Below are 25,811 nucleotides of genomic sequence, written 5' to 3' on the forward strand. Positions count from 1 at the left end.
CCCAAAGGGCAGTTAGGAGTCAACCATATTGCTGTGTCTCTGGAGTCACATGTGGCCAGACAGGCTCAGGATCGCAGTTTCCCTACCTAAAGGACATTAGTGAACCAGATGGGTTTTCTCAACAATAGGCAACGGATTCATGGTCATCATTAGACACTTAATTCCAGGTATTTATTCAACTCAAATTCCACTATCTGCCAATTTCATCTGAAAACATCTTAAATCATTACCCCTACATTCAAGTCTAAATCATTGACATATCAGCTCACAGCAATGAACCCTCAGACATCCCACTGGAAACAGACTCCTTCAATCACCAAAACACTCAGTGACTTTCCCCTAGATCAGACGGGCTTTTAACTTAATGATAAGTCCACTGTGTGATACAGTATAATGGACTTTCGCAAGACATCAAATGGGCTACTCACAAAAAAACTTAATCAAGTTAGTCAAATAGTTTTCTCTAAACAGTCCATGTTGCCTTTTATTGATTAATTCGACTATCAGAAAATTTACCCAATCTTAGAACTTTTGCAAATTATTGCTCATCGTTAAGGCTAGGCTGACTGGTGTGTAATTACCTGCATGAAACCTTTTTACCTTTTTAAAGAGATGGTGCAATGACTGTAGCTAAAGGAACAATAAAACCTGAGCCTGTCACTAATGGATGGTTTAATATTGCTGGATGCCTCCAAGTTTCCAAGTACTTACCACCTTCTAATAAACGAATCCCTAAAGGTGAAACTTGCACAATATACTTATTGTCTCCAATATTTCCAGCAAAAATAGTTGGTCCCTGTGTAGCAAAGCCACTGGCATCCAGCTCCATAATTTCCTGACCGGTCTGCAGGATCTGCCATTTAGAGAGGGGGAAACATAAGACAGAGGAAACACATTCATTTCTAGTGCAGTCTTTCTAACAAGTTTAAGGGGAGAGGCGATGGCATAGTGGTACTGAAAGCACACCAAAGCCTGTACTTGCTCAGATAGCTGAGAAAATTTGGCATGCCAACAATGACTCTTACCAATTTTTATAGATGCACCATAGAAAGAACCCTATCCAGATGTTCACAGCTTGGTATAGCAACTGCTCTGCTCAAGACCACACAAAATTAGAGTTATGAACACAGTCTAGACCATTACAAGATCCAGTCTTCCTTCCACTGACTCCACCTACACTTCCGACTGCCTTGGGAAAGCAGCCAACATAATCTAAGACACCACCCAGCCCAGTTATGATCTCTTCCACCCACTTTCACCAGGCAGAAGATACAAAAGTTTGATAACATATACCAACAGATATAAGAACAGCTTCTTCCCCACTGTTATCAGACTTATGAACAAAACCCTCATGTTAAACTTGATCTTTCTCTGCAGCTGCAACACTATACTCTGCATTCAGTTAGACTACGCTGATGTACTTACGTAAAGTACTATTTGTCTGGTAAGCACACAAAGCAATACTTTTCACTGTAACTCAGTACATGTGACAATAGAAAATCAAATCAAGTCGAGTGATAATGGGTTCAATCCCCAGCAGGGAGGCCTGATCATTAAAGACTAGGTTGACATTCCAGAGAGAATACTGTACTGCTGGAGGTGCAGGCTTTCAGATGAAATCACAAAGACCTGACTTTCCCTCTTAGATGAATGTAAAGGAAAATAAAAATGAGAAAGGGTCAAGATCAAGTCACTTGGCTCTGAGACCACAGTTACTCAATACAACAGCAGCCGATCTGACTGTGGTCTCAACTCCACTTTCCTATCTGACCCATAACACTGACTCTCTTATCAAACACCTAACAAACACCACTGAATCATTTCAATAACCCAGACCCCTCTAACAACCCTCAATAAAAAAATTCTGTTTATCACAATCATAAAAGCAAAACCTCATTCATCTCCATCCCCTAGTTCTAGTCTCCTCATCAATATGAAGCATCCTCTCAGAACCCACTCTGTCAAGATCCCTTCAGGAGCTCACACGTTTCAATAATGTTATGATCGCAGCAGATGTTATTACCAGACCGAAATCTGGTTTGAAAGATCATATATTTCCCCGCTTTTGTTTAACAAAGTAATCTTTCACTGAAACACAATCTCACAACACTGCAGATTTGGTTTTAATGAAACAAAATTGTGCAAAACAGATGAAAAATAAAACAGGATAGAATAAACCAAGTTATTTACATATATTAGAACTTGAAAGATTTCAAAACACAATAGAAATACAATCACATCGATCTCAACATCACGTTACACTATGCAAACACCAGAATTAATTCTTTATCATATTTATAAGTTTCTATCGTATTTGTTTTTTTTGTTGATTCCTACTCTTTCCAGGTTGGCAGCTTTCTTCCTTGATTAGTCACACAATTCAGGTTAGACTTTCTCAGCAGCAAATAACCCAAACTAAACACTTCCAGTCTGGCTCTTTCAACTAAAACCCTCACAATATGGGAATCTATTTCCTAACAGTTCCAAATCATCTCCTTCCTTCAGGGGAAACTGTTTCATACATTAACTTCCACCAGAACCTCTGCAAATTGAAAATCAAAAAGGTTTTCCAAGTGACTGTTTTTCACCCCCGCCGAAGCAAAGTCCTGATCCTTCTAAACAGGACACAAGCAAATGCTTCTCAAACGTTACTCTATCTGCTTGCAAAACTCGAATGAAAACAAATTCCCATCACCCTCTGAACTTAATCGCACTCTCACAGCAGTTTTTTAAAAAATCATAGATCCAGAAGTACTGACAAGTTAATCATTAAACCACCTCATACACACAGACCAAAAACCACATGCTACTTGTTCAAATTCTACACTCTAAAATAAATTGAATAAATCATACATCTTATTAACACAATAAAAGCACCTCTTTCTTCTAAACTCCAAATGAAAAAGGCCTATCGTTTCTTCATTAGATAAGCTTTACACTGCAGAAATGAATGATGTGAAAAGAACATGGTATTATTTGAAGAACAACTCTCCAGGTTAACTACGCACAGTGTATCCCTTAACTAGCAGCACGAAAATTTAGAGGGTCTGCAAACAGCAATTATTTCATGGGATGTGGGCATCACTGGCTAAATCAACATTTGCTGCAGGGCCTAAATGCACTTCAAAAAGGTGGTGCTGAGCCACTTTCACAATACAGAAGGCCATTTGACCCATCGTGTCTGTACCAGCTCCCGAAAGGGCTACCCAGACAATCCCACTCTCCAGCCCTGTAACTTCTTCACTTTCAAATGTTTGCTTTTGAAACCTCTTATGGAATCTGCCTCTATCACTCTCCCAGGCAGTGCATTCCAAATCCTAACAACTCTTGAATAAAGCAACTTCCCCTCATCCCACTCCTAGCACTTTTCATTTGATTTGAAATACTATTGTCACATGCACCTAAGTACAGTGAGAAGGTTTTTTTTTTGCAGGCAGTACAGGCAGATCATACCATATAAAGACCACAGAGTGACTGAACAGGGCAAGGAATACCAAGTTACAGCTGCAAAGAAGGTGCACAAAAAGCAAGATCAACATTAGATTTGAAAGTTGAGGCCCATTCAGAAGTCTTTAAACAGTAGGGAAGAAGCTGTTCTTGAACCTGTTGGTATGTATATTGACGCTTTTATATCTTCAGCCTGACGGAAGAGTTTGCAAGAGATTATAACCAGGATGGAATGGGTCTTTGATGATGTTGGCTGCCTTTCTGAGGTAACGCGAAATGTAGATGGAGTCAATGGATGGAAGAATGGCTCCTGAGATGGCCTGGGTTGTGTTCACAACTCTCTGTAGTTTCCTAAGGTCCTAGGTACAGCAGTCACCATGTTAAGTCATGATGCATCCAGATAGAATTCTTTCTATGGTGCATCTTTGAAAGTTGGTAAGAATCCCAATGGACGTGCCAAATTTTCTTAGCTTCCTGAGGAAGAACAGACCTTGATGTGGTGACAATCTGAGATCGTGACCCCCTAGTTACTGACATACTAACTACTGGAAACAGAATTTCTTTATCGTCACAATTGCTCATAGTTTCGATCAACTCAATAAGGAAGCCTCTTAACCTACTCTGCTCCAAGGAGAATAAGCCCAATCTCGCTAATCTTTCCTTGTATTTCAAATCCTTAATTCCTGGTATCATTCCAGTAAATCTCCTTTGAACTCTCTCCAGAAGTTTAACATCATTAATGGGCGGCATGGTGGCACAGTGGGTAGCACTGCTGCCTCACAGCACCAGAGACCCGGGTTCAATTCCCGCCTCAGGCAACTGGCTGTGTTTGCACATTCTCCCAGTGTCTGCATAGGTTTCCTCCTACAGTCCAAAGATGTGCAGGTTAGGTGAATTGGCCAGGCTAAATTGCCCGTAGTGTTAGGTGAAAGGGTAAATGTAGGGGAATGGGTCTGGGTGGGTTGCTCTCCGGAGGGTCGGTGTGGACTTGTTGGGCCGAAAGGCCTGTTTCCACACTAAGTAATCTAATCTAATCATTCCTTAAATAAGCACTGCCTGTGTCACCTTTTCAAAGAACTCAAATTGTCAGATTAACCAGTCCTTGACAAAGCTATGTTGACTATTTGCACCATGGAAGTCTATCTGGTATAGGGACACCCATAATGCTGTTACAAAAAGAGTTCCAGTATTTTAACCTAATATCACTGAAGGAGTGGGGATTTGTTCTAGGTGACGTGGCTTATAAGTAAAGGGGCAGGTGGTGACATTTGCATGCATCTGTTGTTCTTACCCTTGGTATAGGTTATGGATTTTGAAGGGTCACCGAGGCATATTATTTTGAGTGTTACCAAAACAAGCTTGTAAAAATGCAATTTTTCATTCATTAATTTTCACAATAAATAAGTCAGAGTCTCAGAGTCAGAGATGTACAGCTTGGAAACAGACCCTTCGGTCAAACCCGTCCATGTTGGCCAGATATCCCAACCCAATCTAGTTCCACCTGCCAGCACCTGGTCCATATTCCTCCAAACCCTTCCTATTCATATACCCATCCAACTGCCCCTTAAATGTTGCAATTGTACCAGCTCCTCCACATCCTCTGGCAGCTCATTCCATACCCGTACCACCCTCTGTGTGAAAACGTTGCCCCCTAGGTCTCTTTTATATTTTTTCCCTCTCACCCTAAACCTATGCCCCCTCGTTCTGGACTCACCAACCCCAAGGAAAAGACTTTGCCTACTTACCCTATCCATGCCCCTCAATTTTGTAAACCTCTATAAGGTCACCCCTCAGCCTCCGACGCTCCAGGGAAAACAGGCCCAGCCTGTTCAGCCTCTCCCTGTAGCTCAAATCCTCCAACCCTGTCAACATCCTTGTAAATCTTTTCTGAACCCTTTCAAGTTTCACAACATCTTTCCGATCGGAAGGAGACCAGAACTGCACGCGATATGCCAACAGTGGCCTAACCAATGTCCTGTACAGCCGCAACATGACCTCCCAACTCCTGTACTCAATACTCTGACCAAAGATGTTCAAACAAATTAATCTAAAACTGCTCTCCTTATTAAAGGAATACACAGTAATTGAGAAATACAGATATGCACAACAACAAAATGTGATTCAGATTTATTTTGAGGAAGAAAAGGAACTTGAAGATCATTTTAAAAATATTACTTACCATTGTTGAGTCTTCTCGACTTAAAATCAGAAAACCATGCTTTTTGACGTCTTCCTCTGGTGCGATCTCTTTGGATTCCTTCTCTGCCTTCTCCCCATCACCAGTCTGATCCTAAACAATAGGGAGTTGAAAATCAAGATAAAACAATATTTTAAAAGTTGCATTTCAATAGTTAGAAATGCTCCCATGTCTTGACAAGCATTTTCTCAAATCAAAAATCTCAGATGTAGAATATTCAGTTGAGAGAGAGGGGTGGCGTTGAGAGAGATGGGGCATTTCATTCTGAGTTAAGGAATCAGTTACTGCATTAAAGACAGACATGTTAGAGGGGGCATCGAATTAAACTTTGTGGATAGAGCTTAGACATTAAAAGAAGAGGCACATTGCTAGACCCCCAATTTCCCAGCAGGAAATTGACAAGCAAATTTGTGCACAATTTGTGGGGGGGTGTAAAAATAATAACAAAATAACAATTATAGTAGGTGATTTCAACTTTCCCAACATTAACTGGATAGACAAAGTGTTAAGGGCTTGGGTGGAACGATTTGTTGAAATGCATACAGGAGGACCTTTTAGGCCAATACATAGAGGGTGCAATAAGGGATGGAGTTCTGGACCTAATTCTGCACCAACACCTTGCCTTTCCTCATACCAATGTACTCAAGCATCTCTCAATCTCCACCCCCCCACCCCGGGTTCCGTACCTTCATACACATTCTCTTAAATGAAGATGGGTGTGAAATATTGGGTTAATGGCCTACAGATGTCCTCTGGCTCTGCCCACAGATTACCATCTTTGCCCCTAATGGTTTCCTCCTGTTTCTCTGGTTATCCTCTTACCACTGATATCCTTAAGGAAGGATTTTCCGTACATTTACCAGCTAAAGCTTTCTCATATCCCCTAAGCGTTTCCTTAAGCTTCACCCTGCTCTTTCCATACTCCACTAATTCCTCTGGTTTGTTCCCCTTGTACTTGCCTAAAAATTCCTTTTTGTCTCATCATATCCTGAATATCTCTGGTCATCCATAGCTCTCTGAGTTTCTTCCCTCCAGGGTTACAGGAAGGAGTAATGTGTTTGGTAAGTATCCTCCCCTTGTCCTTTTTGAATGCCTCCCACTCTGCACCCCACCACCACCACCACCACCAATACTACTCTTAAGTAGATTTTCTCATTAGGAGCTGTTCTTTGGGGAAAGATATCTGCTTTACCTACATGTGCAATCAAGGAAATGTGGCCAACTCTTAACCTAATTCCTGTTATTCCAATATATCTACATATTCCCACTAGGGATGGGCAATTAATGTTGGCCGGGGGGGTGCTGCAGCTCATTGGGTAGCACTCCATCCCACTCACTGCAGACAAGAAAGCACAGCAACTTAAAAGTGGACGTCTCCAGGTTCGGATGAGTTGTGCCCCAGGCTGCTGTGGGATGCAAGGGAGGAGATTACAGGGACGCCACCAAAATTTGTCATGACTCTCTGGCCACAGGGGTGGTGCCAGAGGCCTAGAGAACAGCTAACGTAGTTCCAATATTTAAGAAAAGTTGAAGAGACAAGCCAGAGAATTACAAGTCAGTGAGTGTCACATCAGTGGTTGGGAAACTATTAGAGAAAGTTCTGATGGAGAGCATCTATTTCTACTTGGAGGGGCAAGGCTTGATCAGGGATAGTCAGCATGCTTCCTCAGAGGGAGGCCATGCCTTACAAATCTGATTGAATGTTTTGAGGTAGTGCAGCTAATGTAGTTTATGTATATTTCAGCAAAGCCTTTGACAAGATGTCACAGAGCTAACTTATCAACAAGACAAATGCACATGGGATACAGGGTAATTAGTAAAGTGGACTCAAACTTGGCTCAGTTATAGATGACAAGAGGGTGATGGAAGGCTGCTTTAGTGACTGGAAGCTAGTCAAGAGTGCAGGCGAAAGAGTGTGGTGATGGAAAAGCACAGCGGGTCAGGGAGCAACTGAGGAGCAGGAAAATTGACGTTTCAGGCAAAACCCTTGATCAGGAATGAGGCTGGGAGCCTTGGGGGTGGACAGACTGGAAGCTAGTGCCCAGTGGAATACCACACGAATCTCTGCTGGGTTCCCCATTATTCGTCATTTATATAAATGACAGGGATGACTGTGTGGAGGGTTGGTTTAGTAAGCTTATGGATGACAAAGATTGGTCGGGTAGTTAAAAGTGGGGTTAAGTGTCTTGGGCAACAAGATGATATAAACTGGATGGTCAAATGGGCAAACAAATGGAAGATGCAAATTAACCCTGAAAAGTGAGACGTGATATACTTTGGAAGGAGCAATTTAACAAGGATGTATTCGTTGAATGGCATGAGAGTAGGAAGTTCTGTGAAACAAAGGGACCTTAGTGTTTGTCCACAGATCTCCGAATGCAAAAGAGCGTGTTAGTAGGGTGATAAAAAGGGCATTGGGGACACTTGCCTTTAACGATGGAGGCACAGAATATTGAAGCAGGAAAGTCATGGTCACCACATCACTGGAAGGATGTGACTGCACTCAAGAGGATGGTAAAGAGATTCACAAGGATGCTGCTTGGGAGGGAATATTTAAGTTATGAGTAAAGGTTGGATAGACTTAGACTGTTTCTGCTGGAGCACAGAAGACTGCAGGGGTGATCTGATTTAGGTGTACAAGATTGAGGGGAACGAAGAGAGGATAAGGAGCAGCTGTTTCCCTTAGTTAAAAAGGATCACACATTCAAGGTGAGGGGCAGAAGGATTTCTTTTTGCAGGGGGGGGGGGGGGCAATGTGAAGAAAAATTTGTTTAACCAGGAGGGCGATGACAGTCTCTTTGGGCCAAATAACTCCATGAACAGCACATATAAGTGAAGTGACAAGACACCCCACAGCGGTTGACAAATCTGGCTATGTCTATGTTAGATGCTGCTTTTGCCTATCAAAGGTGACTATATTTCAAAATAGTTCATTAGTTTTTGGAAAATCCCGCAGACTTGAAATATTTTAATGCAAGCATTGCACAAAATCCACTGGGCAAAAAGTTTGGATGGTAATTTGTATCATTACTGCACCAGCATAATTGTTACTAGTTTCGGGCCTCGGGCAGATACTTTCAGGACCTTCTTGTGATGTACAAATCTCTTTAAAAAAAATTCTCAAATAAATAGTGCCATCTGGACAGATTCTAGCTGGTTCATACAGAAGGCAAATTATTTGAGATAAAATTAATTTCTTACTGGAAAAACTTGGGTTAATAAATTGCAGCCTGTATTAAACCAACTTGATTGAGTTCTTTAACGATGTAATGGAGAGAGTTAATGATAGTACAATCGATGTTATGTATAAAACTTACAGGAGGCTTTTAGTAAAGTAGGGGGTGGGTTGGTTTGTGATGCAGAGTGATGCCAGTATGGGTTTAATTCCCTCACCAACTGAGGTTACCATGAAACACAGTCCTTCTCAACCTCTCCCCTTTCTTAAGGTGTGGTGACCCTCAAGTTAAACCACAATATGTTGTCTCTCTCTCTAATGAGAGAGTAACCCTATAGTCCAGAAAGACTATGGTGACTCTAACTTAATGTTGTGGCTCTGTTCGCCGATCTGGGAATTTGTGTTGCAGACGTTTCGTCCCCTGTCTAGGTGACATCCTCAGTGCTTGGGAGCCTCCTGTGAATTACCATACATCAAGAACATTTCCGAACTGACAGCCAGACTACTACGACCATTAGGACTCATAACAGTAGACAAACCAACAGCCCCTCTCAGACAACAACTCACCAGGACAAAGGACCCGATACCCAGCATGAGCTAAACCAACGTAGTGTACAAAATCCCATGCAAGGACTGCACAAAACACTGCATAGGACAAACAGGAAGACAGCTAACGATCCATATCCATGAACACCAACTAGCCACGAAACGACACGACCGCTATCCTTAGTAGCCACACACGTGGATGGCAAGCAACATGAGTTCGACTGGGACAACACTACTATTATAGGACAAGCCAAACAGAGAACAGCCAGGGAATTCCTAGAGGCATGGCACTCATCCACAGATTCTATCAACAAACACATCGACCTGGACCCAATATACCGGCCACTGCAGCGGACAGCTGGAACTGACAACCGGAAGCGGCAGAGACAGGCCACTATAAATGTCGGAGGAAATATCACAGAAGCGCTTCACAGGAGGCTCCCAAGCACTGAGGATGTCACCTAGACAGGGGACGAAACGTCTGCAACACAAATTCCCAGCTCGGCGAACAGAACCACAACAACGAGCATCCGAGCTACAAATCGTCTCACAAATTTTGAACTCTAATTTAATAAAGTACCACATAATGAACAAAGTGTGGGAGAAACTCTGCTTCTCACGGTACAGATTTCTTTTTATTCTTGAGATGTGGGCGTCACTGGCTTAACAGCATTTATTGCCTGTCCCAAGTTGCCCTTGAGAAGGAGATGGTGAGTTGCCTTGTTGAATCTCTGCAATTCATGTGCTGTATGCAGACCCACAATGTCTGAGGGAGGGAATTCCAGAATTTTGACCCAGTGAAAGTGAAGGAATGGTGATCTATTTCTAAGTCAGGATGGTGAGTGGCTTGGAGGGGAACTGTGTATCTGCTGTCCTTGTCCTTCTAGATGGAAGTGATCAAATGCTGCCGAAGGATCTTTGGAGAATTCCTGCAGTGCACCTTATTGTTGTTCAAGTTGCCCTCGAAAAGGCAATGCCTTGATTGAACTGCTGCAGTCATTGTGAAGGCGGCAATAATTTGAGATAAAATTAATTTGTAGGTAAACTCAAGGCCATTAGGAAGGGATTTTCAGGATTTAGCATCTGGAGGAAGGAGTGAATACTCCTGGATGGGGTGCCAATTAATGGGCTGTTTTGCCCTGGATGGTGTCAAGCTTAGAGTGCTTTTGGAACTTCACCCATCCAGTCAAGTGGGGACTATTCCATCACACTCCTGACTTATGCCATGCAGATGGTGATCAAACTTTGGGCAATAAGGACATGCTTCACCAAAGCATTCCCAGCCTCTGACCTGCTCTTATAGCCACTGCATTTATATGGCGAGTCCACTTGAATTTCTGGTCAATGGTAACCCCCAGGATATTGATGGTGGGAGAATTCAGTGATAGTGACACCATTGAATGTCAAGGGCGGTAATTAGATTGTCTTTTTTTGAGATGGTCATTGCCTGACATTTGTGTATTGCAAATGTTACTTGCTACTTGTCAGCACTAGTCTGGATATTGTCTTGCCAAATTTGAACGTGAACTACTTTAGTATCCAAGGAGTCACAAATGGTGCTGAACATTTTTTTCTATCATTGGCAAGTATCCCCACTTCTGAGCTTATGATAGAGAGAAGACCATTGATGAAGCAGCCAAAGACGATTGGGCCTCGTGAGGAACTCTTACAGAGATGTCCTAGAGCGGAGATGACTGACCACCATCAATAACGAGAGGCCACGCTTTCAAGATGAGGTGAAAAGTTTAAGGGGGATACACGCAGCAAGTACTTTACACAGAGGGTGGTGGGTATCTGGAATGCGTTGCCAGCAGAGGCAGGCACGTTAGATTCATTTAAGCAGCGTCTGGACAGATGCATGAGTAGGTGGGGAAGCAGAGAGATACAGACAGACTCAGATATACAGAATGGAAACAGACCCTTCGGTCCAACTCGTCCATGCTGACCAGATATCCCAACCCGTGGAACCAATCTGAAGCCTATACTATCCCATTTTTATCCATATGTTTATCCAATAAGCATTTAAATGTCCTTAAACTTGGCAAGTTTACGACTGTTGCAGGCAGTGCGTTCCCCACCCTTACTCCTCTCTGAGTAAAGAAACTAACTCTGACATCTATCCAATATCTATCACCCCTCAATTTAAAGCTATGTCTCCTCATGCTCACCATCACCATCCAAGGAAAAAGGCTCTCACTGTCCACCCTATCTAACCCTCTGATTATCTTATATATCCCAATCAATGAAAGCTTTTACTCCATCTCTTCAGGTTGCTGGTGATATATCATCCCGATTGGAAACAGGAATAAAAATACAGATTCTTTGTTCTTTTGACTAATATCTCACAGAATCAGAGTCAGAGAGAAAAACAGAATGGAAATAGACCCTTCAGTCCAACTCGTCCATGCTGACTAGATATCCCAAACTCATCTAATTCCATTTGCAAGCACTTGGCCCATATACCTCTAAACACTTCCCACACGTATACCCATCCAGACGCTATTTAAGTGTTGTAATTGTACCAGCTCCTCCACTTCCACTGCCAACTCATTCTATATACACTCCACCCTCTGTGTGAAACATTTGTCCCTATGGTCTCAAATTTTTCTCCTCCCACCATAAACCTATGCCCTCTAGTTCTGGACCTCCCTACACCAGGGAAATAAAACCTTGTCTATTCATGCCCCTCATGATTTTATAAACCTCTATAACGTCACCCCTCAGCCTCCGACGCTCCAGGAAGAACAGCCCCAGCCTATTCAGCCTCTACCTATAGCTCAAACCCTCCAGCATCCTTGTAAATCTTTTCTGAACCCTTTCAAATTTCACAATATCCTTCTTATAGAAGGAGCTTCGATACAAAACAGTGATTAGTTAATTTCTGTGCATGTCACAAACATTATTCAGAGGATGAAACATTTATCACAACTCCCTCCCCATGCCTTTAATACTTCTAATTGTAGTGGCCTTTTGTTTGAAATATTAAACTTAATATAAACTGTTAATAACAGATTTCATTGCTTACCTTTGCATTTACTTCATCTTTTTTATCTGAGGCAATTACTGTCCACATATCATGGCATCCAGGTAGTTCAAAAGTTGTGACCACTTGGGCACGAATACTTCGCTGTTTGAAAAGAAAAGCACAAGCTTATATGGTTAGTTCATTCCCATAATTCCCATTGGATGAACTCTGCTGTGTTTCAGTTGAATTGTCATTGCTATAACGTTTAGATGCCAGCCTGGCTTGTACATGTTATGGTTGCTGCTCAGGAACATGCTGTAAATGGTTCTACTGGATAGGGGGATGAGGGTGTGGTGACTAGTAACCTAGATGCCCACACTGGATCAGGAGTTAAAATTCCACTAAGGCAGCTGGTAAAACCTAACTAAATTAATCAATTTAATAAGAAAACTGGAATTGAAAGTCAGTCTCAGCAATGATGTTGACAAAACTATCAATGACACAACAATCCATTTAGTTCACTCAGGTCCTTTAGGAATACTGAGTTCAATTCTGGTCTCCCAGCTACAGGAAACTTTAATCTTGAAAAGGTGCAGAAAAGATTTACAACGATGTTGGGACATCATGTTGCAACTGTATAGGACATTGGCTAGGCCACTTTTGGATTACGGCATTCAGTTCTGGTCTCCTTGATACAGGAAGTATGTTGTGAAACTTCAAATGGTTCAGAAAAGATTTACAAGGACATTGCCAGGATTGGAGGGTTTGAGCTATAAAGGAAAGGCTGAATAGGCTGGAGCTCTTTTCATAGAAGAGAACACAATCCCTACAATGTAGAAGCAGGCCATTCGGTACATCAAGTCCACACCAAACCTCCAGATATCATCCCACTAAGATCCTAACTCCTACCCTACCATTGTAACCCTCCATTTCCCACAGCTAATCTACCTAGCTTGCAAAATCCCAGAACACTACAGGCAATTTAGCATTACCAGTCTACCTGACCTGCCTATCTTTGGACTTCAAAAAGAAACCAGAGCACCTGGCGGAAATCCACATGGGTACAGGGAGAAGGTCTGTGTGGAATTTGCACAGTTGTCTGAAATTGGACTCAAAACCAGGTCTCTGATGTGAGGCAGCAGTGTTAACCAATGAGCCATGACTTTCTTTTTCCCCCAGAGCATCAGAGGCTGATGCGTGACCTTAGAGGGGTTTATAAAGTCATGAAGGGCACAGACAGGGTGAAAAGCCAAGGTCTTGGTCCCAGGGTAGGGGAGTCCAAAACTAGAGGGCATAGGTTTAAGGAAAAAGACCCTTCAGTCCAACTCGTCCAAACCGACCAGATATCCTAAATTAACCTAGACCCATTTGCCAGCATTTGGCCATTATCCCTCTAAACCTTTCCTATTCATGTACCCATCTAGATGCCTTTTAAATGTTATTGTACCAGCCTCCACCACTTTCTCTGGCAGCTCATTCCTTACAAGCACCACCCTCTATGTGAAAAGTTTACACCTTAGGTCCCTTTTAATTCTTTCCCCTCTTACCTTAAAATGTAGCCCTCTAGTTTTGGACTCTCTTTACCCTATCCATGCCCCTCATGATAAACCCCTATAAGGTCACTTCTCAGCTGTCGAAGCTCCAGGGAAAATAGCCCCAGCCTATTCACCATCTGCCTATAGTTTAAACCTCCCAATCCTGGCAACAACCTTCTAATTCTTTTCTGAACCCTCCCAAGCTTCACAACACCCTTCCTATAACAAGGTGACCAGAACTGAACGCCATATTCTGAAAGTGGCCTATTTAATGTACCATACCGTCGCAACATAACATGCCAACCCTTATATGCAATGCACTGCCCAATAAAGGCAAGCATGCCAAACAGCACCTTCACTATCCTATTTACCTAAGACTCCACTTTCAAGGAATTATGAATCAGCACTCCAAGGTCTCTTTGTTAAGCAACACGCCCCAGGATCTTACCAAATCTGTGGGAAGCTAGAGAAGTGACTGCTGGGCCGCTTGCTGAGATACTTGTATCATTGACCGTCACAGGTGAGGTGCCGGAAGACTGGAGGTTGGAAAATGTGGTGCCACTGTTTAAGAATGGCGGTAAGGACAAGCCAGGGAATGATAAGCCAGCAAGCCTGACCTCGGTGGTGGACAAGCTGTTGGAGGGAATCCTGAGGGACAAGATGTACATGTTCAAAGTTTGTGAAAAGATTTGTAGCTCGGGTGCTTGTTGTTGTGGTTCTGTTCGCCGAGCTGAGAATTTGTGTTGCAGACGTTTCGTCCCCTGTCTAGGCGACGTCCTCAGTGCTTGGGAGCCTCCTGTGAAGCGCTTCTGTGATCTTTCCTCCAGCATTTGTAGTGGTTCGAATCTGCCGCTTCCGTTGTCAGTTCCAGCTGTCCGTTGCAGCGGCCAGTATATTGGGTCCAGGTCGATGTGCTAATTGACTGAATCTCATCCACAGATTCAATCAATAAGCACATCGACCTGGACCCAATATACCGGCCACTGCAGCGGACAGCTGGAACTGACAACCTGAAGCGGCAGATTCGAACCACTACAAATGCCGGAGGAAAGATCACGGAAGCGCTTCACAGGAGGCTCCCAAGCACTGAGGACGTCGCCTAGACAGGGGACGAAACGTCTGCAACACAAATTCGCAGCTCGGCGATCAGAACCACAACAAGATGTACATGTATTTGGAAAGGCAAGGACTGATTAGGGATAGTCAACATGACTGTGTGTGGGAAATCATGTCTCACAACCTTGATTTTCTTGAAGTAACAAAGGATTGATGAGGGCAGAGCGGTAGATGTGATCTACATGGACTTCAGTAAGGCGTGCGACAAGGTTCCCCATGGGAGTCTGATTAGCAAGGTCAGATCTCACTGAATACAGGGAGAACTGGCCATTTGGATACAGAACTGGCTCAAACGCAGAAGACAGAGGGTGGTGGTGGAGGAGGAGGGTTGTTTTTCAGACTGGAGGCCTGTGACCAGTGGAATGCCACAAGGATCGATGCTGGGTCCTCTATTTTTTGTCATTTACATAAATGATTTGGATGCGAGCATAAGAGGTACAGTTAGCAAGTTTGCAGATGACACCAAAATCGGAGGTGCAGTGGACAGCGAAGAGGGTTACCTCAGATTACAACAGGATCTTGACCAGATGGGCCAATGGGCTGAGAAGTGGCAGATTGAGTTTAATTCAGATAAATGCAAGGTGCTGCATTTTGGGAAAGCAAATCTTAGCAGGAGTTATACACTTAATGGTAAGGTCCGAGGGAGTGTTGCTGAACAGAGAGACCTTGGAGTGCAGATTTATAGCTCCTTGAAAGTGAAGTCGCAGGTAGATAGGATAGCGAAGGTGGCGTTTGGTCAAAGTATTGAGTACAGGAGTTGGGAGGTCATGTTGCAGCTGTACAGGACATTGGTTAGGACACTGTTGGAATATTGCATGCAATTCTGGTCTCCTTCCTATCGGAAACTTGAAAGGATTTAGAAAAGATTTACAGGGTTGGAGGATTTGAGCTATGGGGAGAGGCCGAACAGGCTTGGGCTGTTTTGCCTGGAGCATCGGAGGCTGAGGGGTGACCTTATAGAGGTTTACAAAATTATGAGGGGCATGTATAGGGTAAATAGGCAAAATCTTTTCCCTGGGGTCAGGGAGTCCAGAACTAGAGGGCATAGGTTTAGGGTGAGAGGGGAAAGATATAAAAGAGACCTAAGGGGCAACTTTTTCACACAGAGGGTGGTACGTGTATGGAATGAGCTGCCAGAGGAAGTGGTGGAGGCTGGTACAATTGCAACATTTAAGAGGCACTTGGATGGGTATATGAATAGGAAGGGTTTGGAGGGATATGGGCAGGGTGCTGGCAGGTGGGACTAGATTGGGTTGGGATATCTGGTCGGCATGGACGGGTTGGACCGAAGGGTCTGTTTCCATGCTGTACATCTCTATGACTCTAAGTCCTGCCCTGATTTGCCCTTCCAAAATGCAGCACCTCACATCTATCCAAATTGAACTGTATCTGCCACTCCTTGGCAAAGTGGCCTGTCGGATTAAGATCCTATTGTACTCTGAGGAGGCAACTTTTTCATGCAGAAGGTGGTGCGCATATAGAATGAGCTGCCAGAGGAAGTGGAGTCGTCCAGTACAATTACATTTAAAAAGCATCTGGATGGGTACTTGAATAGTAAAGGTTGAGGGGGATATGGGCCAAATGCTGGCAAATGGGACTAGATTAATTTAGGATATCTGGTAGGCAAGGACAAGTTGGACCGAAGGGTCTGTTTCTGTATTATACAACTTCATGACTCTAAGACTCTTAAGATTAAAGAGCGTCCAGTTATTAGAGTAAAGCCCTGAGCCTAGGGTTGAAACCAGTCTGAAGCTGAAGTAGGGAATATCTTGTTTCATTTCCCAGCTTTCTTCTTTACAGAGGCGTGAGCGCGATCCCGGAAATACACTCCTAATGTTACGATTTTTCAGAGGGAATTGTATTTTTTTCTTGCTGTTTTTGTTGTATATGCTCAGACAGTTACAATGCCATTTTTGTGCAAAGTTTGGAATTAAATGGGTAGTACTGTCCTCAGAATTAACATCCACCAATACACCTGGAGAGCGAGTCTGAGATAAATGTAAACATCATTCAGGAAAGATGTTGAAGATTCGGTCTATGCAGCTATCACATTCTCCATAAATCACAAACAAATCCTACAGACTTTTCAGAAATATAGCAAAAGCGCTATATTTACTGGGATTTTTCTTCGGCTAAAGGACTGCTGAAATTCTAGAGATATCAAGAGCTGAAGCCTTTCTCCATAGAGAGAAACCTGGGGTAAGAATTATACTTCAGCCGTAACCATTTATTCTTTCAGGAATGTCATTGGCAAAGCCCCCATCATTTGTTAACCTTAGCACGACTGAGTGGCTTGCTAAGATATTTCAGAGGGGAGTTAAGGAGTCAACCACATTGTTATGGAATCTGGAATCACATGTCCAATTCATCGGGATGTACAGCATCGAAACAGATTGTTCAGCCCAACTTATCCACGCCAAACAGATATCCCAAATTAATCTAGCCCCATTTGCCAGCAATTGGTTGATAATAAGTTTGTCGACAACACAAAAACTCCCTGGGGTAATTACGGATCATGAGGATTTGTTGGGAGCTTTCTATAGGCCTCCAAATAGTTCCAGAGATATAGAGGAAAGGATTGCAAAGATGATTCTGGATAGTAGTTGATATAGTGTCTTTAACTTAACTTTCCAAAAATTGACTGGAAATACTATAGTCCAAGCACTTTAAATGGGTCAGTTTTTTGTCCAGTGTGTGGAGGAGGGTTTCCTGACACTATATTTAGACAGGCCAGCAAGGGGCTAGGCCACATTAGATTTGGTACTGGGTAATGAACCCGGCCAAGTGTTAGATTTGGTGGTAGGTGAACACTTTTGTGATAGTGACCACAATTCGGTTATGTTTATTTTAATGATGGAAAGGGGTATGTATACATCACAGGACAAGAGTTATAACTTGGTGAAAGACAATTATGATGCGATTAGGCAAGATTTAGGATGCATAAGATGGGGAAGGAAACTGCAGGAGATGGGCACAATTGAAATGTGGAGCTTATTCAAAGAACAGCTACTAAATGCCCTTTATTAGGGTGTACCTGTCAGGCAGGGAGAAAGTTATGGAGTAAGGGAGCCGTGGTTTACTAAGGAAGTTGAATCTCTTTCAAGAGGAAGGATGAGAAGTGAAGGCTCAGTAAGGGTGCTTGAAAGTTACAGGCTAAGCAGGAAAGACCTAAAGGGAGAACCAAGAGGAGCCAGGACAGAACAGAAGAGGTCATTGGCAGATGGGATCAAGGAAAACCCTGAAGCTTTCCATATGTATATCAGGAATAAAAGAATGACGAGAGAAAGATTAGGGCCAATCAAGGGCAGTAGTGGGAAGTTGTATGTGGAGTCCAAGGAGGTAAGAGAAGCACTAAATGAATATTTTTCATCGATATCCACACTGGAAAAAGACAATGCTGTCAAGGAGAATACTGTGATACAGGATACTAGACCAGACAGGATTGAGGTTCGCAAGGAGGTGCTACCAATTCTAGAAAGTGAGAAAATCCCTGGGTCGGATGGGATTTAAGGAGAAAGTGAGGACTGCAGATGCTGGAGATCAGAGCTGAAAATGTGTTGCCGGAAAAGCGCAGCAGGTCAGGCAGCATCCAAGGAGCAGGAGAATCGACGTTTCGGGCATGAGCCCTTCTTCAGTTTCCAGAAGGGCTCATGCCCGAAACGTCGATTCTCCTGCTCCTTGGATGCTGCCTGACCTGCTGTGCTTTTCCAGCAACACATTTTCAGCTCGGACGGGATTTATCCTAGGATTCTCTCGGAAGCCAGGAAGGAGATTGCAGAGTCTTTGGTTTTGATCTTTATGTCGTCATTGTCTACAGGAATAGTGCCAGAAGACTTGAGGATAGAAAATGTTGTTCCCTTTTTCTAGCAGGGGAGTAGAGACAACCTTGATCATCTAGAAAGGATTAAGTTGATTAGGGATAGTCAACACTGTTTTGTGAAGGGTGGGTCGTGCCTCACAAACCTTATTGAGTTCTTTGAGAAGGTGACCAAACAGGTGGATGAGAGTAAAGCGGTTGATGTGGCGGATATGGATTTCAGTAAGGAGTTTGATAAGATCCCCCACAGTAGGCTATTGCAGAAAATACGGAAGAATGGGATTGAAGGTGATTTGGTGGTTTGGATCAGAAATCGGCTAGCTGAAAGAAGACACACGGTGATGGTTGATGGGAAACTTTCATCCTGGAGTTCAGTTACTAGTGGGGTACCACAAGGATCTGTTTTGGGGCCACGGCCATTTGTCATTTTTGTAATTTAACTGGATGAGGGCATGGAAGGTGGAGTAGAAAAGTGAGGTGATTCCCTTTGGAAGGAGCCTGTACTGCGCTGTAATGTTCTATGCTCTGTGATTGCCAGAGGATACAGCAGGATATAGATAGGCGAGAGACTTGGGCAGAGAAATGGCAGATGAAGTTTAATCTGGACAAAGGTGAGATGATGCGTTTGGGAAGGTCTAATGCAGAAGGGAAATATTGCATATTTTCGAGTAACAGTCTAAGCATTTTGACTACTTTTTGAGGTTAATTTTACGGGGTTGGCTATTACATGGATACTACTTTTGAGTGGATCAAATTAATGCCCATCAAAATTCATACCATTTCATTTGCAGAAGCCCAAGGGATCTTTGAACGAATAAAGACAAAAACAAACAACATATACAGTAGTTCTGAATACCCAGAGCAGAGTGGGATGGCCAGAGGAGTGCAAGACCTGGAGCAGAGCAGGACGACCGGCACACTGACTCATCAATATCGATTTATCTGTGAAGAACTAAGGTCAACTTTTAAATGAGATGTATTGAAAATTCCAGATTTTTGTAAAAAGTAGGGGCCAATGTTTACATGAGACCATACTACAGTACATACTAGTGCTTCCAAATAAACCTGTCGGGCTATAACCTGTTGTGATTTTTAACTTTGTCAAGTATATAATGTATACAGCAAACATACTAAGGAACCCATAGTAGCATCAACATACAGAGGGGTCAAGACTTCCAGGTCCACAGTTCCCTCAAAGTGGCAACATATGGGGATAAGGCGGTCAAGACGGCATAAAGCATGCCTTCACTGATCAGGGTATAAAGTATAAAAACAGGCAAGTCATGTTGCTACTGTATAGAAATTTAGTTAGACCACATTTGGAATATTATGTCCAGTTCTTGTCACCACACTAGCAGAAGGATGTGAATGCTTTTGAGGGTACAAAAACAGTTTACCGGAATGTTGCCTGATTTGGAGGGTAACAGTTATGAGGATAGATTGGGCAAACTTGGCTTGTTTCCACTTAAATTTCCAAGGATGAGAAGCGACCTGATAGAAATTTTCAAAATTGACAGGCGTGGATATAATGGATAGTCAGAGTCTTTTCCCAAGGTAAAAACATCAATTACAAGGGGACATAGGCTTCAGGTTAAAGGGGATAAGTTTAAAGGAGGTTGAGGGGCAGGCATTTTTGTTTACACACAGAGGGTAGGAAGTGCCTGTAATGCACTGCCAGAGGGGCTAGTGCAGGCAGATACAATAGCAATGCTTAAGTGGCATCTACACAGATACAGGAATAGGCGGTGAATTGGGGAATACAGATTGCATAGAGACAAAAGGTTTTTGTCGAGAAAGGCATTGCGTGTCAGCGCAGTCTTGGTGGGCCGAATGGCCTGTTCCTGTGCTGTGCTTTCTTTGTTCCTTGTATTCTAGCTTTCTTGAAATGAATGCTAACATTGCATTTGTCTTCCTAACTGCCAACTGAATCCATGTTAGCCTCGCAAATCCTAAACTAGAACTTCAGATTTCCAAAGCCTTTCAGTTTAGAAAACTGTGTCTAAGCCTCTATTCTTCCTACCAAAGTAGCCTCATTTTCCCACATGGAATTCCATCTGCCACTAATTTGCCTACTCTCCTAGCCTGTTCAGGTCCTCCTGCAGCCTCCCCACTTCTTCCCTGCATACAAGATGGCACAAATGAGCAACTTCAGATGACGCTGACATAGTGAGCTCGCAAGGAGTCGCACAACAGCAGATCTAATTCTAACATTTCTTATAACTATTGTACACTTTTAAACTTAAATTCTGCATGCCGGTCTAGTTTTTCTTTCCCCATCCTAAGATCTATACGTTCTTGATTATAAATCTGCCTGTACTGCTCACAAACAAAGATTCTCCCTGTACCTACAGGTGATACATTCCAAGACCTATCACAGAAGTCAGAAACTGCAGGTAGCTGTGAACCCCTTGCTTTAAATGGGAAATTTACCTTCCCAGCAACCCCCGGTCCCAGAACTTTTCCTGCAATATGTTCGGAAACCGTAGAAATCGGACCCACGGATACAGCAGTCGGCCTTTACTCAGGTACACGTGACAATCAAACCAAACCAACGCTACCTGCCCCTCCACCTATCGTTGTCATCTGCAAATTTAGCAACAATGCTCTCAGTTTCTTTCAAAGGTCAAGAGTAGCTTTATTTGTCATTTCTACCATATACAACTGATACAGTATAAACAAGACAGCGTTCTTCCAAGACCAAGGTGCTACATTGACAGCACAAACTACACGATCATATACAGGGCGGCATAAAGTGCCTAAGAAGTACAAAACACGCAAGATGGCACAGTAATTCCTGATATGTCAAGACAATAGGCACAGTGGTGTACAAATTACAGTGCAATAAAAGAATAATAATTAATAAAATATTGTTCTAGCAGCAATTCAAAGTCATGCAAAGAGCTTCAGATGGAATAGAGTCTGATCATACAGTGTTAAGGAGCTTGATGGAGTGGGAGAAGAAACTGTGGCAGAGTCTGGCTGTAAGAGACTGAATGAACATAGAATGTAACAGCACAGCACAGGCCCTTTGGCTCTCGCTGTTGGGCTGACCTATGGAACCAATCTGAAACCCATGTAACCTGCACTAATCCATTCTCGTCCATATGCCTGTCCAATAGCCATTTAAATGCACTTAAAGTTAGCGAGGCTACTACTGTTGCAGGTAGTGTGTTCCACGCCCCTACTACTCTCCGAGTAAAGAAAATGCATCTGACCATATCTATCACCCTTCAATTTAAAGCTAGGTCTCCTCATGCTAGCCATCGCCAGAGGAAAAAGGCTCCCACTGTCCAACCTATCCAACCCTCTGATTATCTTTACATGCCTCAATTAAGTCACCTCTCAACCTATTTCTCTCCAAGAAAAACAGCCTCAAGTCCCTCAGCCATTCCTCGTAAGACCTTCCCTCCATACCAGGCAACATCCTGGTAAATCTCCTCTGAACCCTTTCAAAAGGTTCCACATCCTTCCTATAATGCAGTGACCAGAACTGTACACAACACTCCAAATGTGGCTGTACCAGAGTTTTCTACAGCTGCAGCATGATCCCATGGTTCTGAAACTCAGTCCCTCAACTAATAAAAGCTAACACACTGTATGTCTTCTTAACAATCCTATCAACCTGGGTGGCAACTTTCAGGGATCTCTGTACATAGATGAGAAGATCTCTCTGCTCATCTACACTGCCAAGAATCTTATCATTAGCCCAGTACTCTGTCTTCCTGTTGCTCCTTCCAAAGTCAATCAACTCACACTTTTCCATATTAAACTCCATTTGCCAGCTCTCCATCTTATCTATGTCTCTCTGTAACCTACAACATTCTTCGACACTATTCACAACTCTATCGACTTAGTAAATTTGTGGATGACACTAATGCATCCTTCTATGCGCTCATCCAGGTCATTTATAAAAATGAGAAACTACAGTGGCCGCAATACAGATCCTTGCAGTACACCATGAGTAACTGAACTCCAGGATGAACATTTCCCACCAAACACCGCTGTCTGCTTTCACCTAGCCAATTTTGGATCCAAACCGCCAAATCACCTTTAATCCAGGCTTCTATATTTTCAACAATAGCTCACTGTGGGGGACCATATTAAAAATCTTATTGAAATCCATATACACCGCATCAACCACTTTACCCTCATCCACCTGTTTGGTCACCTTTAAGGTTTGTGAGGCATGACCTACCCTTCATAAAACCATGTTGACTATCCCTAATCAACTTAATCCTTTCTAGATGATGATAAATCCTATCTCTTATAACCTTTTCCAACACTTTACCCACAATCGAAGTAAGGTTCACATCTATAATTTCCAAGGTTGTCGCTACTCTCCTTGAACAAGGGAACAACAAATGCTATCCTCCAGTCTTCTGGCACTACTCCTGTAGACAATGACAACATAAGGATCATGGTGGGCGGCATGGTGGCACAGTGGTTAGCACTGCTGCCTCACAGCGCCAGAGACCCGGGTTCAATTCCCGCCTCAGGCGACTGACTGTGTGGAGTTTGCACGTTCTCAGTGTGTCTGCGTGGGTTTCCTCCGGGTGCTCCGGTTTCCTCCCACAGTCCAAAGATGTGCAGGGTCAGGTGAATTGGCCATGCTAAATTGCCCGTAGTGTTAGGTAAGGGGTAAATGTAGGGGAATGGGTGGGTTTCGCTTCGGTTGGTCGGTGTGGACTTGTTGGGCCGAAGGGCCGGTTTCCACACTGTAATCTAATCTAATCTAATCAATCAAAGCTAAAGGCTCGGCAATCTCCTCCCTGGCTTCCCAGAGAGTCCTAGAATAAATCCCATCTGGCCGGGGGACTGAGGTTTTTTCCAGAATTGCTAATACCTCCTCCTTATCTACCTCAATCCCATCTAGTCGAGTAGCTTGTATCTCAATATTCTCCTCGACCACATTGTCTTTTTCTAGTGTGAATACTGACGAAAAGTATTCAATTTAGCACTTCCCCTATCTCACCTGACTCCACAACTTCCCCTTACTATGCTTGATTGGCCCTAATCTTACTCTAGTCATTCTTTTATTCCTGATATAGCTATAGAAAGCCTTAAGGTTTTCCTTGATCCTATCCACCAATGACTTCTCATGTCCCCTCCTGGCTCTTCTCATCTCTCTCTTTAGGTCTTTCCTAGTTAACTTGTAACTCTCAAGTGCCCTAACTGAGCATTCACATCTCATCCGAACATAAGCTTTCTTCTTCCTCTTGACAAGAGATTCAACTTCCTTAGTAAACCATGGCTCATGCACTCAACAACTTCCTCCCTGCCCGACCAGTACGTACTTATCAAGAACCCACAAATACTGGTCCTCGAATAAACACATTTCAATTATGCCCATCCTCTGCAGTTTCCTTCCCCATCCTATGCCTCCTAAATCTTGCTTAATTGCATCATAATTGCCTTTCCTCCAGCTATAACTCTTGCTCTGTGGTATATACCTAGCCCTTTCCATCAATAAAGTAAACATAACTGGATTGTGATCACTATCACCAAAGTGCTCAACTACCTCCAAATCTAACATCTGGCTGGGTTCATTGCCCAGCACCAAATCCAATGTGGCCTCGCTCCTTGTTGGCCTGTCTACATACTGTGTCAGGACACCCTCCTGCACACATTGGACAAAAACTGGCTCATCTAAAGTAATTGAACTATCATATTCCCAGCCAATATTTAGATTAGATGAGCCTAGTGTGGAAACAGGCCATTCAGCCCAACAAGTCCACACCGATCTCCGAAGAGCAACCACCCAGTCCCATTTCCCTCTGACTAATGCACCTAACACTATGGGCAATTTAGCATGGCCAATTCACCTGACCTGTACATCTTTGGGCTGTGGGAGGAAACCGGAGCACCCGGAGGAAACCCATGCAGACATGGGGAGAATGTGCAAGCTCTACACAGAATTGAACCTGGGACCCTGTTGCTGTGAGGCAGCAGTGCTAACCACTGAGCCACCGTGCAATCCCCATAACAACCACCCTGTCACTCTCGCTCCTATCGAGGATCATCTTTGCTATTCTATCCTTTACATCTCTGAAACTATTCGGAGGCCTATAGAAATCTCCCAACAGGGTAACCTCTCCTTTCCAGTTTCTAATCTCAGCCCAAACTACCTCAGTACAGGAGTCCTCAAATGTCCTTTCTGCAACTGTAATATTGTCCTTAACTAACAGTGCACACCACCCCCTCTTTTAACATTTTCTCTGTTCTTACTGAAACATCTAAATCCCAGAACCAGCAATAACCATTCCTGTCCCTGCTCTACCCATGTCTCTGAAATGGCCACAACATCAAAATCCCAGATACCAACCGATGCTGCAAGTTCACTCACCTTATTCTGGATGCTCCTGTCGTTGAAGTAGACATCAAACCAACTTCTTGCCTGCTGATGCCTTCTTGCAATCTTGAAATTTTAGTTCTGACCTCATTACTCTCATTCCCCCCGTATACTCAAACTACAATTTCAGGTTCCCACCCCACTGCGGAATTGCTAATACCTCCTCCTTATCTACCTCATCTAGTCGAGTAGCTTGTATCTAAATCCAACAGAAGAGCATTAGCAAACCACCCCCACAGGATTTTGGTACCCCTCTGGTTCAGGTGAAGACATCCTGTTTGTAGATGTCCCATCTACCCCAGAAAGAGCCCCATTATCCAGGAATCCAAATCCCTCCCTCCTGCAGCATTTCTGTAGCCATGTATTCAACTCCTCTCTCTCCCTATTCCTTGCCTCACTAGCACATAGCACGGGCAACAAACCAAAGATAACAACTCTCTTTGTTCTAGCTCTAAGCTTCCACCCAGCTCCCTGAATTTCTTCTTTAAATCCCCATCTCTCTTTCTACCCATGTCATTGGTGCCTATGTGGACCATGACTTGGGGTTGCTCCCCTTCGAGGACCCCGAAAACACAATCAGAGGCATCATAAACCCTGGCACCTGGGAGGCAACACACCAACCGTGAGTCTGTCTCATTCCAACAGAACTTCCTATCTGTCCCCC

General features: G+C 43.4%; 1 protein-coding gene across 2 annotated transcripts in view; it reads right to left on the bottom strand.

Annotated features, from left to right (window-relative positions):
• Positions 1 to 25,811, bottom strand: part of cpsf1 (cleavage and polyadenylation specific factor 1) — a 162,773-nt gene that overhangs the window by 53,722 nt on the left and 83,240 nt on the right. For both annotated transcript variants that reach the window (XM_043690937.2, XM_043690935.2), the window contains exons 17-19: positions 12,391 to 12,492; positions 5,627 to 5,737; positions 712 to 853 (exon numbers count right to left, since the gene is read on the bottom strand). In XM_043690937.2, the coding sequence (XP_043546872.1) occupies positions 712 to 853; positions 5,627 to 5,737; positions 12,391 to 12,492 (355 nt within the window). The remainder of the gene's footprint in view (positions 1 to 711; positions 854 to 5,626; positions 5,738 to 12,390; positions 12,493 to 25,811) is intronic.

Source organism: Chiloscyllium plagiosum, unplaced genomic scaffold (genome assembly GCF_037043375.1).
Source record: "Chiloscyllium plagiosum isolate Xiang-an unplaced genomic scaffold, Cpla_swu_hap1 HiC_scaffold_5, whole genome shotgun sequence".
Lineage (NCBI taxonomy): Eukaryota > Metazoa > Chordata > Chondrichthyes > Orectolobiformes > Hemiscylliidae > Chiloscyllium > Chiloscyllium plagiosum.